Genomic DNA, 17724 nt, shown 5'->3' with positions numbered 1-17724 from the left:
TGCAGGCCAATGGAGGCTGCGGGAAGTGGAGTGGGCCGAGGGACGTACCGACCTCCGCTTCCCGCAGCCTCCATTGTTCTGGAGCAGCGAACCGCGGACAGTGGGAGCTGCGATCGGCCGAACCTGCGGACGCGGCAGGTAAACAAACTGGCCTGGCCCGCCAGGGGCTTTCCCTGCACAAGCAGCATCTTAAGTTTGGGAAACACTGCTCTAAGGGTATGTCTACACTACCTGCCGGATTGGCGGGCAGCGTTCGATCCAGTGGGGGTTGATTTATTGCGTCTAGTCTAGACACGATAAATCAACTCCCGAACGCTCTCCTGTCGACTTCTGTACTCCACCTCGGCGAGAGGCGCAGGCGGAGTCAACGGGGGGGGGTCAGTAGTCGACTCACTGTAGTGAAGACACTGCGTTGAGTAGATCTAAGTACGTGGACTTCAGCTACGTTATTCACGTAGATCGATTCCCCCCCTCCAAGTATAGACCTGGCCTTAGGGTGTGTCTACACAGCTTGCGGGAGCAAGCCTCCCAGCTTGGGTTAGTGCTCTAAAATAGCTGTGTGGACAGCACTTTGAAGATGCTGCTCAGGCAGGAGCTGAGGAAGATGTCCTTGCAGCCATCTCCAGATTTGATTGTGGGGGCGAGGAGGGCATTTTCACCACAGAACCCACGATTTCATATTTCTCCTCTTTCTTCTCCTGGCTCATACACAGTATAGAGGATAAACCTCATCTATGAGAACTTCAGTCTCAGGAGCCACCATCTATTAGATATGGAATCTGCCAGTTGTTAAGTGTTCACAGTAATGTATGCATCAGCTGATACCATTGCAAAGGTTATGACTGATTTAGAAGGAGTAAGTGGTCACTCCCAAGTGGTCCTTGTGGTGTTCAATAGACTTTAAAAATATCTATTTTCAGTGCAAGTGCATGTCTTTCAGCACCATTAATGTTAACTGCATGCATAGAGCAATAATAATGCCTAACTCTTATACAGCACTTTTCATCAGTAGATCTCCAAGCGCTTTGCAAAGGAGGTCAGTATCATTATCCCCATTTTACAGATGTGGAAACTGAGGCACAGAGTGGTGAAGTGACTTGCTCAAAGTCACCCAGCAGGCCAGTGGCAGAGCTGGGAATAGAATCCAGGTGTCCTGAGTCCCTGCCTAGTGTTTGGTCTATAGGACCACACTTCTTGCGTACGGGGACTTCATAGGTGTAACTAGATAAAGGATTAAGGGGACATCGAACCTCAGAATCTCTCAAATAATTCACATTTTCACCATGCTATTGTTTCTGTACTAGAATTATCTTTCTCCACTGGGTCACATGTCCAGTGCTTTAGTTTCCCCTGTTAGGCAAACAAACCTATGTAGTTCAGGTAACATCCCCTCTCTTGGGGGTCTGATGTATTACACTCAGGCGGTAAGTACAAGCCATTCCTCCCCATGGGCAGCAGGGAGTTCAGGCACTCTATCCTCTATACCCCTTCGGGATTAGTCCTTTCTCTCCTCTTGGAGCAAGTTTTTACAGCCCTCTCTGGGGTCTGTAATCTTTCAGCCCTCTGGCTTGCTACTGCATAGCAGCCCCACACTGGGATTTACCTGTTGCCCAGTCTCTACCAGACCATCCACCAGACCTAGGTGGCAAGCCTTCTGTCTAGTTTTTTGTAGGTCACATGCTTGTTCATAATCGTGTGCCTTGTGACTACAACTTCCAGCTTTAAAGGGCAGGAGCCTGTAACAGGTACACCAAGACATGGGTATGCACTCAAGTCCAGTGCACTGGTACAGTTACTTTCCCATCAAAGAATAGGACAGAAGGTCTGTTCTCATTCTGGACTGCAAGACCTTCCACCCCAACCTCTTTCTCAGTGGCTGGCTGCATCTATAATATGTCTACACTGCAATGTAAACCCAGGATTAGTAGAACTCGAGTTATTGGACCTTGAGTTTGTTAACCTAGGGCTTGAGTGTCTATGCCCATTGTAACTTCAGGTTAGGAATTGTTGAACCTGAGGCTCTCATTTGTACACAGCTTTATGTGGGCTCGAGTCCAACCACCCATATTGCAGACTTCCTAGCACCTGCCCAAATTTGGCCACTCTAGCTCTTTGTTTGTGGTGCAGTATGGGAAAACTGGAATGTACCCCAAATTAGACTGTCCAGAGGACAAAGAAAATTGGCCTATGGGATTCTTTTGGCAGACTCCCGAAGCACGAGTCCAGTGGGGCTGCACCTACACAGCAGAGCAATAGGGCTTGAACGCTGGGACCTAGCTTAACTCAGGCTTGGAACCTCCATCCCGTGGGGTCCTGAGTCCAAGCCTTGGTTTAGTGCAATTTGTATGTAAATGGAAGGGGGGTTAGGTTTGAGCCTGAGTTCAAACCATGGGCTTACATTGCAGTGTAGACATACCCCAAGAGAAGATTGTCTGGAGAAAAGATAGATCCATTAATGTCAAATTGCCAAACGCTAGAGGTCAGTATTTCATTTCCTTCATTTTTAAATATTGTTAATAAATATGCATTGATATTATATTCGTACACTAAGAAACTGTTTTAGGATTAAATAAAAAGTTAAATGAATGGCAGTATGCTGTTTAAACCAATGTGAATTTATTTTGGCAATTTCTATTTTTAGGAACAAGCAGTGATAAAACTAAGCATCAGGATCACAAATTATCTCTCTCAGAGCTTGGTGTGAATCAGATTATTGTTACACAGATATTGTTTCATTCTGTATCTGAAACAGTATATGGATTTAATTCAGTTTTGATGTCTGTGGATATTAATTTGTTTGGGTCTCATAAGCCAGAAACTTATTTGTAAACCAATATTTATATTCCTCATTTAGCAATGTACAGTCTGTATAATGATGTAGTTAGAGTGACAGATGGAATGTTCAGATCAGTAGTACAGATACTGGGATATAATGACAGAGGATGGATTCTTATTCTCACTGTATTATGTAAAATGGATTATTTTGGGTCATGCTGCTGTGTTTCTAAATTGAAAAGAACAGCATGATATTTAAGAACAAAAAAAAAATGATTTGATGGCGAAACAAGAGCATTGACCAAATGCAGGACTTGTGCTTTCAAATATACATTCTTTCTTTTTCACAGATTGAAGCGGTTAAAGAAGAATTTAACGATCGCTCTGAAGATGTAGACAAAATAAATCAGATTTGCAAAAACCTCCACTTCCAGCTCAATAAAATGAGAAGCTTCGAGGAGCCCCCCTTTCAGAATGAGGCTGACGTTATTGTGGATAGATGGCTGGATGTATGTAAAAAGTAAATTATCAGGGAGGTCTTATTTGATATGCATTATATTAATTGATTCTGACTTCTGCGTAATATATAGAATAAATTAAATGTAGAATGTCAAAGAATCTTAAGAGATAAAGTCAAGTGTTTATCAAAGCAAAGCTTAGACTATGTCTTCAACCTCAGTGTTTGTGATATGTAAGGCTATATATGTCATGGGCACACTCCTACAATGGACAATTCTGGGGCATACAAAAAGGCAATATTTGCTTTCACTGGTTGGATTTTTAAACTTTTATGGCAACTTATGTTGGTTTACACTTTGGAAGCAATATGGAAAATTACAATGCCTGTGCAATTGGTAAGAAATTGAAATGTTCAAAAGTGTCAGTCTAAGTAGTGCATTGATGCTGAGATAAAATGGTATTTATTGAGAGTAGATAAAATTTGATTAGCAAGTCATGCTGCCTAACCTGTTTTTAAACTGGAGACAAGCCATTGTGTTTGATATGGTATTGCTGAAAGCCATATTTAGTAAGAGATTGAAATATCTTCTCTGTGACCAGTGCACAATGAAGACACATGAGATTTTTTTTTTCACCTACTGCCCTTGTTTGTGTGGTTCCATCTCATCTAGTCTTTATCATATTGCCTTTCTGCTAAGAATGTTACTTTGTTTTCTAAAATTTTTTTTATTATAAATCTTGTGGTAGATGAATGAAAAAACTGAAAACTATTGTGATAATTTGGGAAGAGCTCTGGCTTTGTGGGACAAACTTCTTAATTTATTCAGCAAGACTGACACATGGGCAAATACACAACTTAGGAGCATAGAAGAACATCAGCTGACTGAAGAGGAGATGACACAATTGAAGGTAAACTGACTGAGATAATGTTAGTCAATTAAATACAACAAACTCATTCCAACATGTTAAGGATTTGTAGGATATAAAGGTATATATTGGTTATAAATATCAGTGATACACAGAGAAAGTCTTGAAATTTGTAATTTTGTCTGCAATTTTGAAGCAATTTCACTGAATTAATTGTGTACCTCACTAAGATGCAGATCCTGGAAACTGAATGGTTCGTTAATGTACTTCGATTTAGTCCTCTTTGAAATGGGACTAGATCAAATAATGAAAGTCAGCTGGGTTCACGGGGACAGTTAGTTTGCAGCAGGTTAGCGCAGGGTAGATAGACACCCCAGCTTGCCAAGAACTAAAAGTTTGTGTAGACAAGCCCTGAGAGCATGAGTATGTATAGTGTAATAGCACCCACGATATGCTCCAAACATAGAACCTGTCAGAGAAACAGGGATAAGGGTGTGAGTGTGTGTGTACATATATATGTGTATATCTGTATATGGTCGTGTTTAAATCTATGTGTGACGGGGTTGGACCCCTTGAGATGCAACCTGATGTGCTGAGATACCACTGAGCCTGCCTGTTATGCCAGTTTGGGCACCCTTTTTTACCTGTCTTGCTGAGTCAGGCTATCAAGCTGCTCCAACACACACACAGGCTGCGCTACCCCCAACTGTAGAATGAAACAGACACTGAGATCAGTTCTGAGAAGGCTCAGCTTAAAGGACTTGCTCTAGCACTCAGGTGTCCACCTCCGTTGGAGTGCAGACCCAAAGATATATTATGAAATCTGCCTCCTCCCTCAACGTGGAGGAAGGTATGCACAACTTCCCTCCCACCCCCAGTTAGAAATTACAGAAACTGGGTTTAATAATAAACAAAACAGATTTTATTAATTATAAAAGGTAGATTTTAAGTGGTAAAAGGGGTAACAAATGGAACAAAGCAGATTATTGACCAAATGAAATCAAACACACAAACTAAGCTAGTTTCACTAAAGAAATTAGTTACAAATAGTATTTCTCACCCTAGATATTGTTGCAGGCAGGTTGCAAAGTTTCTGTGGTTCAGAGTTCCAGTTATATTCCTTTTTAGACTGGACCTCTGTTTCAGTCTGGACTCCCCACTTGCCTTCCCTTCCCTTTTGCAATCTTTCTTCTTGGGCAGACAGCCATGGAGAGGAGGAGTTCCATTTGCCTTCCTCCCCACTATTAAATAGGATTTACATAAGGCAGGAATCCTTTGTTTCCCAGACTTGATCCCCCCACCTTCCCTTCCAGTGGAAAGTTACAAGAAGTCCCAGGTAAGGTTTAGTATCAGGTGACAAGACCACCTAACTCTGTAGTATCACACTGTCCATGAGTCAATATGGAGTGTCCACAGGGAGGCCAAGCTTTTCACAGTCCATTGTCCTCGCTGATGGGCCATGAGCCATGTCTGGCTTTTCCATTGTTGTACCTGAAGTGTTAGCAGTGGGCGTCCCCCAAAGTAGCATAGTTGAAATTCAGATACATAGTCAATATTCCTAACTTCAGACACAGAAAAGATACAGGCATACAGATTGGGTAATCACATTCAGTAAATCATAACCTCTTCAATAATACCTTACAAGACCCATCTTGCATAAAGTATCAGGGGATAGCTGTGTTAGTCTGTATCCACAAAAACAACAAGGAATACGGTGCTCCTTAAAGACCAACAGATTTATTTGGGCATAAGCTTTTGTGAGTAAAAAACCCACTTTTTCAGATGCATGTGGGTTTTTTACTCACAAAAGCTTATGCCCAAATCTGTTTGTCTTCAAGGTGCCACCGCATTCCTTGTTGATCTTACATAAAGTATATCTCCGTTATATTAATATCATAAGCATATTTTCATAAAGACTATGTAGTGAAACGTCACACTATGTACTGCTATTTTCATATTTTTATTATTTATCTTGGAATAGTTTGGAATACCTCAGAGCTGCTCTAAAGTACACCAGCTGGTATCTGTCCCCTAAGAGCCATTTTGTCACCTAGAAATTGTTGAAGCACAGTCATGCTATGGCCATACCCCTGGCATGCCTCCTTTACTAGGGTTGGGGGTGGTTGGTGTAGGAACTATGTGGCGTTTATACCAGCTGTGGATTCCCTTATGTGAGGAAAAACCTTTAGCGGGGGAGATAAAATCAGATTCCATCACCCATGCATCGCTTCAGCAGTGCAAGAGATCAGGCAAGGAAGGAAAACTGATCCAGCATAGTTACATTAAGTGTAAGACTTCTGTAAGTTCCCAGGGAATCTCGGCCATTTATACATTTTTTCCTTTACCCGTGAAATATCTCCATGTGTATGTTTGTGCAATAAAATTGTTGCCACATATTTAGTATGTAATATTAATCATCATCCTTAATCGCAGCTCTATTATAGCAATGCAGTTAAGTAAGCTCATTTTAAGTGTATATGTTTCCAAAAAGTTTAGCATGACAGGAGCTAGATTGTTAAATATTTTACAGCCCATGCAAAAGATAGTTTCCATATAAATTATGTGAAAGAAGTTGCACAACTTTCTTTATGTTGTTGGCATGAAACTGGAAACTCCTCTGTGTGAACTGAAATGAGTGCATGGACGGAAATGAGTCACTTGCTAAGTAGGTAGAGAAGGAGAATAGAAAGAAATATTTTGCCCTGAGTGAATGAGGCACATGGGTTCATGAATGTGACATGTAGAATGTTTCTAATCGCGCCTATTTCAGAAGTTTAAGCTCGCCCAGGGTATTTTAACTTGGACGATCACATTTTGATAGACTGATCCAATGACCAAGACTTCAGTAGGTGTTGGATTGGGCTATTATATACCTGGAAATCCACATAGATGCAGATAGCATTATGAAATATCAAATCAACCTAAAGTGTTATCCTTAAAATATAATCAGGATTGTAATAATTCTTGATTTAGTCTGTGTCTTCAGAGAGTATTTTAGAGTATGTTTTGACTTGACAATCAAGAATTAAGTACAAAATTAAGACTATTTTTCTACAATAGTAACTATGCTATGGAAAAAATAAAATAATAATTTAGGTTTTTCATTTGCACTAGATTGTTATTTTTAACTCCTAGGCTAGATTTTCTTACTGCTGGTACAAAAAATTCTAAGTTGCTACATTGTATTTCTCATAACTAGGACTGGTCCTGAAATCATTTCACACACAACTCCCATGGAAATCTGAAAGGGAATTGAGCACACAGGCTCAATAAATTAGTAACATCGTCATTGTACTCTAATAGGAAAATGGAAATTAAATTTGACAGAAAATTATATAGTTACAGATACATTGGTGTGTTCCCCCCTTTAGACTTCTTTACAGGTTCAAGAGCAAAACTTAGAGGAATTTGACCGAAAAGTGGCTGAGATAGAGCATCTTCTTCGTAACAGTGAGCCTCCATTGGAATTCCAGGTAAGGGGTGACTTGTATGGTTAACGTGATAGCATTGATAATTGTAATCTAGCCACTAGTGCCCTGTTCACCACAATCATTACTTTTGGTTTACCTTGACCACGGGGCAAGGGAGATGTATATCTGTTGCATATTAGGATCAACATTTAATTTGCCCCTTTTTTCAAATAAATTGTCTGAACCAAACCAGTATTTTTAAATACTAACGGCTCAGTCTGTCCTCTGCTGTTTTGGGATCAGACTGTGGCATTTAGGGCAGGGGAGGCAAACTACGGCTTGTGGGCCAGATCCGGGCCATCAGGGCTTTCAATCCAGCCCGCGGGATTGCCAGCCCAATGGCGCAGTGGAGCTAAGGCAGGCTCCCTGCCTGTCCTGGCCCCACGCCACTCCCGGAAGCACTAGCATCATGTCCCTGCAGCCCTGAGGGAGGGAGAGTGGGGACAGAGGGCTCTGTGCACTGCCCTTGCCTGCAGGCACCGCCTCTGCAGCTACCATTGGCAGGGAACAGGGAACTGTGGCCAGTGGGAGCTTTGGGGGTGTTACCCACAGGCAAGGGCAGTGCGCAGCCAACCACTCCACCCCCATGATCCACTGCCGGACATGCTGGCCACTTCCGGGAGTGGCGCGGGGCCAGGGCAGGTAGGGAGCCTGCCTTAGCACCACTGCGTGCCACTGCTACCCTGGAGCCGCTCGAGGTAAGCGGCGCCGGGCCGGAGCCCGCACCCTGAACCCCTCCTGCACCCTGCACTCCAACCCCTTTCCCTGGGCTCCCTGATCCCCTGCCTTCAGCCCCCTGCTGCACCCCAACTCCCTGCCCTGAGCTGCCTCCCAAACTCCGCACCCCTTCCTGCACCCCAACCTCCTGCCCTGAGACCCCTCCTGCACCCTAACCCCCTGCCTGAGCCCCCTGCCACACCCCTTCTGCACCCCAACCCCCTGCCCCAGCCCTACATTCATGGCCCTGCATACAATTTCCCCACCCAGATGTGGCTCTTGGGCCAAAAAGTTTTCCTACCTCTCATTTAGGGCCTGATCCAACTTCCTTTATAGCTAATGGATGGATGCCCATTGATTTCCAGGGGGGTAGGACCTAGGCCCTCAGTCACTGCTCCAAGTAGAGGGCATTGCAGCACCACTTTGCACCAAGGGGAACTCCAGACAGGCAACAAGATACTTTACAATGTACTTTTAACATGTCTATGGTATTTACTGTTTTCTTTTTCTTGTAGGTTCTGTAGTAAGTGAATATAAATGTTTTTGCATTGGTGCATTAATTCCCTAGGTTAAGAACAAAGCCTTCTCCCCTGTATGGGCACATATTTCCAAAAAAAAGAGCAGAATCAGTGTGGCGAGTTTATGTAGGGGGTTTACCACCCCTGTGCAATTCAGACTGAGCTTCCTGTGTGCCCCAGCACTCAAGGATGGTGTTTTGGGGTGAGGACATGACCATTGTAAGCAACTCTGTGGGGCTGTTTCTGTGGGCCGAGAGCAGCTATGAAGGCCATAGAGTGATCCTGTTGCCTTGTGAGCTGATGGGGACTTGTTCTGCTCCCTTCTGTCTCCATCCCCTCCTTGCTGTGTCTCTGGAAGCCTGGAGTGGAGCCATGTGGTGCTCTGGTGGCGATGCTTCTATCCGGCCCACGGGACCCTCCTGTCCGGCTCCTGGCCCCCGGCCCCCCCCGCGCTATTCCCTCTCCCCCCACAGCCTCAGCTTGCCATGCTGCCGGTGTAGTGTATTAAACTGCTCTGCGTAGGAATGTGCTACTAGTAGCAGTTGCGGAGAGCAATTTACTACACTACACCGGCGCAACGCTCTGGGTAGTGCGGCTGTAGTGCCGCCAGCCACCAGTGCTCTGTGCTAGATGGAAGGGGGTGGGGGGGGTTGGATAGAGGGCAGGGGAGTTTGGGGTGGTGGTCAGGAGGCAGGGGTGTGGATGGGGTCGGGGCGGTCAGAGGGCGGGGAACAGGGAGGGTTTGAATGGGGGCAGGGGTCCTGTGGGGGCAGTTAGGAAGGGGGGGGTTGGATGGGGCAGTGGGGGTAGTCAGGGGCAGGGATTCTGGGGGCAGTCAGGGGACAGGGAGCAGGGGGTGGGGGTGGATGGCGCAGGGGTCCTGGGGGGGCCATCAGGGAACAGGTGGGGTTGGATGGGGCAGGAGTCCGGGGGGGGCATCAGGGGGTTAGAAGCAGGGGGATGTAGATAGGGGGCAAGGGCACAGCCTGGCACAGCCTCCCCTAATCAGCCCTCCATACAATTTCCGAAACCTGATGTGGCCCTCAGGCCAAAAAGTTTGCCTACCCCTGTTCTACAGGATGTCTGGGACAGGGCAGAATGTCGGTGAATGGATCAGAGAGGTCTGGCTCCTTATTGTTCCCAGAAGTGGAGAGGAGACTGGTGCCCATGTTCAGCTGAGAGTATTAATGTAGTCAGAAGAATAAACTTTACTCATTTAAAGCAGCAGCAACACTTTCAGTTTAGGATTAGATTTTTTTTTTTTTTTAAATATCAGAGATTAAAAAAAGGAAAATACAGTAGTTTAGAATGGAGGAAAATGCAATTAATGTAGAAAGGTTAGGTATAAAAAGGAATAAACTCTCTTGAGCCTCATTTTATAGGATACTAGTCCAGTAAAACTTTTATGCTGCTTGTGCATTTCCAATTTTAAGGTCATCAAGTCATCTGTTGAGAACAAAATGGAGCTAATACGAAAGCACTTACCGAATAAGATGAGACCCAGTGAATTCAATGGCAATTCAGCAGAGCTAAAAGGGGACCTTGACCTAGCCAAGACACAGATTGGCATGACAGAATCACTTTTAAAAGCTTTATTTCCCTCTGACACTTTAGAGATCTTTACGAAATTAGAGGTACTGTATATCAAATTATGCATCTCCTGTAATTTTGATAACCTTTTCTTTCACTCTTCATATGTGTTTCTGCCATGTATTTTAAAAGGGTTGAAGCTGGTAGAACAATGAAGTAAAGATTTTAGCTTGACTCCCAATGTTTCCCAAAGTTACCCACAAACAATACTTTCTCTGAGCATTACTATAGCTAGCTAATCAGTCCTTTTAGCTACCTGAAATAGTAGTTTGTGTTGGGCTTGGTAACCACGCACCACCCCAAAAGGTATTAAATTCCCAGTGCATATATTGGGCTGGGTCACATCAGGATGTTGACCTATATTGTAGAACTATATCATTTGCCAGGAGCTGGTGATACACAGCCAACTATGCTGACTTCATGCCACCGGGGCATTCCTCTATGCATGAGAATCCCCACTTGGCTATTTAAGCCAACTGTCTACCCCGTTTGCACCACTAGAAGGGACAGAGCAGGGCTAAGAATCTGGCCTCCTGCATCTAGCCTTGCAGGTTGTAGAGATACCAAATTCCATGTTTTGGAGAGAAGTAAAAATTTATTTGTCAGAAGAACATTTATTTAAAAAACCAACAATCCTGTGACTGCTTAGAGGTTTCAAATGTTAGATTAAGTCCCTGTGAGATGGATTAGTGTGCATAATGCAAGTGATACAAAGGTGCATGATAAATTTATTTATGGCCCTGCAGTTTGTTACATTGCTTTAACTTCCACCTATCTGTTGTGTGTGATGCAGAAGTGAGTGTGTGTGTGTGTGTGTTTGTGTGTGTGTGTGTGTGTGTGTGTTTAATAACACCTACTCACCGCTTAATATTTATCCCTGTTCACTTGTTGCATAAATAATGTTAATATATTTTGACATATTTTGAAATGACCCCTTTTTAAAACAATTTAATTTGTCGCAAAACAGCTTTGTACAGTGTGTGCTGAAACCTTCTCCTTAACCTTATATGCCTTTTAATATATCAATAAGTCTTTCTTTTTAATTTGTTTGTTTTTTTAATTTAGGAGCTAAATCAGAAAATTCTCCAACAAAAACACCATGTGAAATTACTCCAAAAGAAGACTGGTTGTCTGACTCCAGAAGTGGCTGAATTAAAGAAGCAGCTTCAGTGTATCAGTGATCTATTTAATACAAAGAAACACATTTTCCAGGATCATTTTATCAGTCTATTGAACTGTAAGCAAAAATGGGTTTCACTTTTAAAGACAGACATACATATCTGTGTTGAGCAAGTGCTTGAATGTTGTAACTTGCAAGTAAAAACTGCGGGCTAGATCCTCAACTGGCATAAGATGGAATAGTTCCATTTGTTGCAATGTAACCATGTCTCCTTACACCAGCTCAGGATCTGACCCTCAGTCTCCATATTGTTTCTGAGCTGTGGGTCCTGTCCCACAGTCTTTGCTTGCACAAAATTCCTAATGGATTAAATGGAAGTTCTGTTAGAATAAAGGCTGTAGATTGGGCCCTGTGTAGTGAATCATGGCAGATCTTTGTGTTCCATGTGTCTGAGGAACTCCTTCAAGATTCTATCCTTTCAGATCAGCATTTGAGATCTGGCAATAGGAAAGGTTAGCAGAACTTTGCTGCTGTAATGCATGTGTGAACAGTGCTTAGCTTCTTGATGTGGCCTATTCATAAATGTGTATTTTCAGTTCTAGGTGACATATTCTAGTTTCCAAACACAGGGCGATGGGTATCTTTTATCTACTGGTGTAATCCCATTGGAGTTATGCCCACAGAGAATTTCACCCAAAGAGAATATCAGCTTGCAGTCACTGGGAATAGTAATTGCTGAGTAGTATTTATTTGTGATAGAGGCCAGTATGGCAACAGTAAGTCAGAATGTTTGTTGATAGATTATCCTGACAACGTTTTCGGAAAATGCCACAAACAGGCCTCTGACCTGGGCCCTCCTGCATGTCATGTTCACTGTCAATACAAGGTTGGGTTCCAAAAGAAAGAAGTAAGGACTGCAGCATTTTCTGTCATGTTGCATGTAGTGAGAGGCAGCATGCAGAGACAGCACTGATAAATATAATTATTAATTAGGAGATTAACTGAAATCTTCATGTTGAGTAGAGATTTTCTGTTACTGGATAAGAAAAAAAGAAGTCAGACTCTATCTTTCCACAGATCAGTGTAAGGATTTTAATGATTGGTTCGGCAGCGCTCAGCTATCTTTAAAGGATTGTTTTGACCCATCAGAAACAAAACAGACATTGGAAGAAAAATTGCAGAAGCTAATGGTAAGATATTAGAATATTTTAAAATGTAAGGCTTTGGAAGGAGGGTGCACCCTCCCAAGTTAGCAAGGGACTCTGTCCTTTGAAGTAGATTCACCTACTGTAGTTTGTAAATTCAGGCTTTCTTGAGTGTGAAGAATGTTTGTTTTAAAAAACACAAAACAGTGTGGCAGTTAGTGGAAGAGGTAATAAAATTGTGTTAAGAAGTGTACATTTGAGATAAAGTTCTAACCTATAGTTAGGAAAGTTCAGATGCTAAAAGGTACTAACCTGAAGTAATTGGGACTTAAGGAAGTGCTTAAGCGTTATGCTGAATCAGGGCCTTAAAGGATAAGGTGATCCTGACCCTATTGAAGCCAATGGCAAAATCCCCATGGACAGCCAGTATGTCACCCTTATTATTAGTATTATTATTAATTTGTATATTTCTATTGCCACCTAGGAGCCCTAGGCATACGCATTCCCATCAGCCTTTCCTCTCTGATTTACTCCTGGCTCCCTTTCTTCCTCGCCTCAGAATCTCCCACACTCATCTTCGATGATGTCATCTTCCACACCGGGTGACCCATCTGACTCCTTAGCCACATGTTTCCTTACCTTCATGTCTTCCTTCAACCTGCAGCCTTGGTTCAACTCTCCCTCCCACCAAAAGGGCCGTTCACTTGACTTAATCTTCACACACACTGGTCTCTCTCTGATCTCTCTGTTGCTGCGTTCCCCCTCTCTGACCATCACCTGGTCTCCTTCAGCATTGCCCATCACGCACCCATTCTTTGTTACTTAGCCTCTCCATAATTTCCAGTCCATCAGTGTTTGATATTCTTGTTTACCCTCAACCTTTTCCTTCCTGCCATCTCTTCCCTTTCTTCTGTCAGACTGATACAATGCAAATTGCAGGCTGGAGCAGACAGTCATAGTTTATCAACAGTTGAAGGCTTGATAGAAGAAGTGAGTCTTAATGAGAGATTTGAATATGAAGGTTGTGAATGCTTGGTTCATGCTTCTGCTTTGTGTACTTCACCCCAGAAGAAAATCTTTGTCTTCTCTTCTTCTTCACTTTCCCCTTATATTTCAAAGGAGTTTTTCCTTTTGACTTAGGAGAGGTGGGTTTTAAATGAATAGCACACTGTAAATATACCTTGCAAAAGACACTAACGATTTTTTAAAAAAGCCTGTAGTGATAACACAAACAAGAAGTTTATATAGAATATAAATATCTTTATATAGCAGCAGACTTGCTAAATGCATCTCTAATTTGTCATGTTTGTGCTTTTATTAAGAGTTTCCTAACTTTTGAAGGCAAAGAGAGTGACATCCAAGAGGTAAAATCTCTCTTGGGTAAGGTGAAGAGTTATTTGCCTGAAGCAAGTGTTAACCAGCTTAGTAGCTGGGTGAGAGATCAAGAAGCAGAATTACAAAGCATAACCTCCAAATGTCAAAAACAAGAAAAGAAACTTCGTGCTTCTCTGCAGCAACTCATTAGGTAGGGAGCTAAAATTAATTCCCAGCTGCTTACTTAGAGATGATATAAAGTGATATCATTCTTAAATAACCATAATGAAGAATAAATAACTCCGATTTTCATTATCAATTGTGTGTTACTGAGGAATCTGCTGATGTTTTCTTCTGTTTTGTTTCACTTCTCCTTCAGTTTTATTAACAATAAAGAGATCATGAGGACCCCGATTCAGCAACGTATTTGAGCATGCGCTTAAAACTTGTCAGTGGTTCAGCTGAAATCAGTGGCACTGCTCACATGCTTAGTTACGTGTGTGCTTAAATACCTTGCTGAATCATGGCCAAGATAATTTCATATCTGTTACAGTGAAACGTTGTTGTCAATATTTTTTAGTAATTACCAATATAATACTTCTTACTTACCAAGGTATACATTTTTGTCTATGTTTTTCTTTAGACTTCAAGGAGACAGCAGTGGCTTGAAGGAATGGCTCACCATTCAGGAAGAAAAATTGCCAGAGACCAAAAAGGAGAAGATAAAATTAAAAAACTTTTACCAAATGCTAATAAAGCAAAGGTAGCCTTGTCTTGGGGAGGGGGGATAGTTTGTATCTTTCTTGACTCCTCTTTGTTGTAGCAGATACACTGTGATTCATTTGTTGTATTTTTTAGAGAATCATTTGAGTCCCTGTCTCAGCTGGCAAATTCTTTGAGGGAGTCTGGGTTTACAAGAGATGAAACAGTGTCTGAATTCAGTCATCTCGTTAGTCGGTATCAGGAACTACAGACACATGTAGGTGAAGCGCTAGGAATTACTCAGACACGGTCTATGGAAGGGCAGAATTTTGAAGCGCTTGTACAGAACATGTCTTCTTGGATAAAAAGACTTAAAGAATCAGTTATTGGCTTGAGTTCACAGGAAGGCAAGTTGCCACTGGAAAAAAGGATACATCAAATAAAGGTACTGCAGCACATTTACTACTCTGATTTTGCCAGCTGAGGGTAATATACGGGAAATGTACAGTGTGTAATAATCTCATTAGACCCACCATACGTCATTGATGATTACAGTGTACAACTAAGCATGTGGTTGTGTGGTTAATTAAATGCAGTTGGTCAGCACAGAACTCTCAGCCTAGGGGGAAGGGAGGGATACAGTGGCTTTGTTCTCTCCCAATCCTGACTGTTCCAGAAGCTGGAAAGATCCCCAGCATAAATTAGACAGCCCAGAGGGCCTATGTAAGTTATAGCCTTCCCACGGTCGCTTTGTAGGCTGCAGTGCTGTCTGGAATACTGGCAGTGCTGTGTTCTGTTGGCAAACCTCTGACACACCCCACCTATCCAACCCCCACCCCCCATGCTGAGGTTTGTGAGAGGGTCCTCACAAGGTAAGCCTTACTGTTGTCTTCTGCAGTGCCCAGGGTGGCATACTCCTCCCCTAGCTAGAAATGGGTCTTTATGGTGCTTTGGCCGTTATACACAGTTTAAAGGGGCTGCAATGGGGGTTAGGCTCTGACTCATTGTATTTGAAGCAAATTTTTGCTTTATTTTATCAGAATGATATTGGTGTTTTTTTCTCCTATAGCAGTGATTCTCAACCTTTCCATACTACTGTACCCCTTTCAGGAGTGTGATTTGTCCTGTGAACCCCCAAGATACACCTCACTTAAAAACTACTTGCTTACAAAATCAGACATAAAAATACAAAAGGGTCACGGCTATTACTGAAGAATTGCTTACATTCTCATTTTTACCATACAATTAAAAAATACATCAATTGGAATGTAAATATCAAATATCATACTTACATTTCAGTGTATAGTAAATAGAACAACATCAAGAAGTCATTGACTGACTGTATGAAATTTTAATTTGTACTGACGTCACTTAGGCTTTTTATGTAGCCTGTTGAAAAACTACACAAATATCCAGCTGAGTTGACGTACCCCCTGGATGACTTCTGTGTACCCCAAGAGATATGCATACCCCTGGTTAAAAACCACTGGTCTATAGAAGTATTAGGGAATGTGTGTGTTAAAAAATCTTAGGTACATTTTGGAATGCTAACATTTAAACTGGATTATCTATCCAATTATTAATATCAATTATGAAGGACATAGAAGTGATAATTGTTTTTGTTCAACAGCAGTGGACAAAGAATAAAACATTTTGTAGGTGATACCCTTTGTTAGAATAATTACAAGTAAATGAATAAAGTATGTTACATGTTCTGCTTCTGCTCTTTTGTTTAATGCAGGAAATAGTTTTTCTCAAAGATAAGGGAGATGCTAAAATGCAAAACATCATAGCTCTGGGCGAAATCTTAACAAGTACAGAAGGAGTGAAGGATCCTGCCATTCAGCAGACCATTTCTGATCTCCAGAATCAATGGGAGTGCACTATTAATTTAGTCACTGAATATCTAAGGTACTATGGAGCTTACAAAGAGACCCGCATTGTAGCTTTATGTACTATGGCTATCAATTCCTCTTCCTGCTTTGTATATAGTATAGTATATAGCTTCTATGCTCTTTGTTTTGGCAGGACAAGAAAATGACAAGTAGAAAAATATTTGAATTTCTGCAGTATTCATGATAGGACATATAGTGGCTTTAAGCTACTAGTTATGAATATGGGCTATGAGGAGGAACAGCAGAAATCCTTAGTAGAAAGGTTTTGGCCAGCTCAACCAGAATTCCTCTGGGAGCCCAGGATGGAGTTGGCAACGCAGAGAAGAGTTGTTCATCCAAGCCCAGCTTTGGAATAGCTATTGGCAGCACTAGCCTAGTGCCTTCTTTGCTCCCATTGAGATGGTAGCTGGTCCATGTCCCCTTTGCAACCCATCCAGGGCCAGCCATGATCTGGCCTTATGCACATTTACACTGTGTCAGAATCAATCTTAAGATTTAAAGAAACGTGTATGTCACTAACAGCACAGAGTTTTTAAAGACCATGTAGCGATGTGACTGCTTACTGAGGGCCTCTTCATGGCAGGGAGTGCCTCTGCAGTGCATGGCTAATAACTTCTCCCTCAAATAGTTCCTTAGACAGACTCCACACATTTTTCTGAGGTCAGAAATATCTCAGCTTAGAGACTGGGTTTATTCACAGAAAATAACTCAATTAGTTATAATTAATATCCCCCAACCAAATATTCCTCTTCCTACTCCCAGGCTTCCTTGCCTGGAGAGCTTTTGCACTCTTTCCTTGCTTGCCCAGGGTCTCCTGCCTTAGCAGGATACTCGCAGCCCTTTCTGCCTGACAACTTTGGCCTGGTCTACACGGTGGGTGGGGGGATCTATCTAAGTTACGCAACTTTAGCTACGTGAATAACGTAGCTGAAGTCGACGTACTTACACCTACTCACCATGATGTCCTTCACTTTGGTGAGTCAACTGGTGCTGCTTCTCTGTCAACTCTGCCTGCACCTCTTGCGGTGATGGAGTACAGGAGTCGACGGGAGAACGCTTGGGGGTTGATTTATCGCGTCCAGATGATAAATCGACCCCCGCTGGATTGATCGCTGCCTGCCGATCCAGCGGATAGTATAGACATATCCTTAG

At 42.5% G+C, this 17724-nt stretch overlaps 1 protein-coding gene across 1 annotated transcript in view; it reads left to right on the top strand.

Annotated features, from left to right (window-relative positions):
- Nucleotides 1–17724, top strand: part of SYNE2 (spectrin repeat containing nuclear envelope protein 2) — a 267053-nt gene that overhangs the window by 89697 nt on the left and 159632 nt on the right. The window contains 10 exon segments of the mRNA XM_043517646.1: nucleotides 3126–3284; nucleotides 3982–4143; nucleotides 7473–7574; nucleotides 10240–10440; nucleotides 11462–11633; nucleotides 12594–12706; nucleotides 13984–14186; nucleotides 14619–14738; nucleotides 14834–15122; nucleotides 16419–16588. Coding sequence (XP_043373581.1) covers nucleotides 3126–3284; nucleotides 3982–4143; nucleotides 7473–7574; nucleotides 10240–10440; nucleotides 11462–11633; nucleotides 12594–12706; nucleotides 13984–14186; nucleotides 14619–14738; nucleotides 14834–15122; nucleotides 16419–16588 — 1691 coding nt within the window.

Source organism: Dermochelys coriacea, chromosome 6 (genome assembly GCF_009764565.3).
Source record: "Dermochelys coriacea isolate rDerCor1 chromosome 6, rDerCor1.pri.v4, whole genome shotgun sequence".
Classification (NCBI taxonomy): Eukaryota; Metazoa; Chordata; order Testudines; family Dermochelyidae; genus Dermochelys; species Dermochelys coriacea.
The sequence above is the reverse complement of the archived record's forward strand: the minus strand, read 5'-3'. Positions and strand labels throughout refer to the sequence as shown.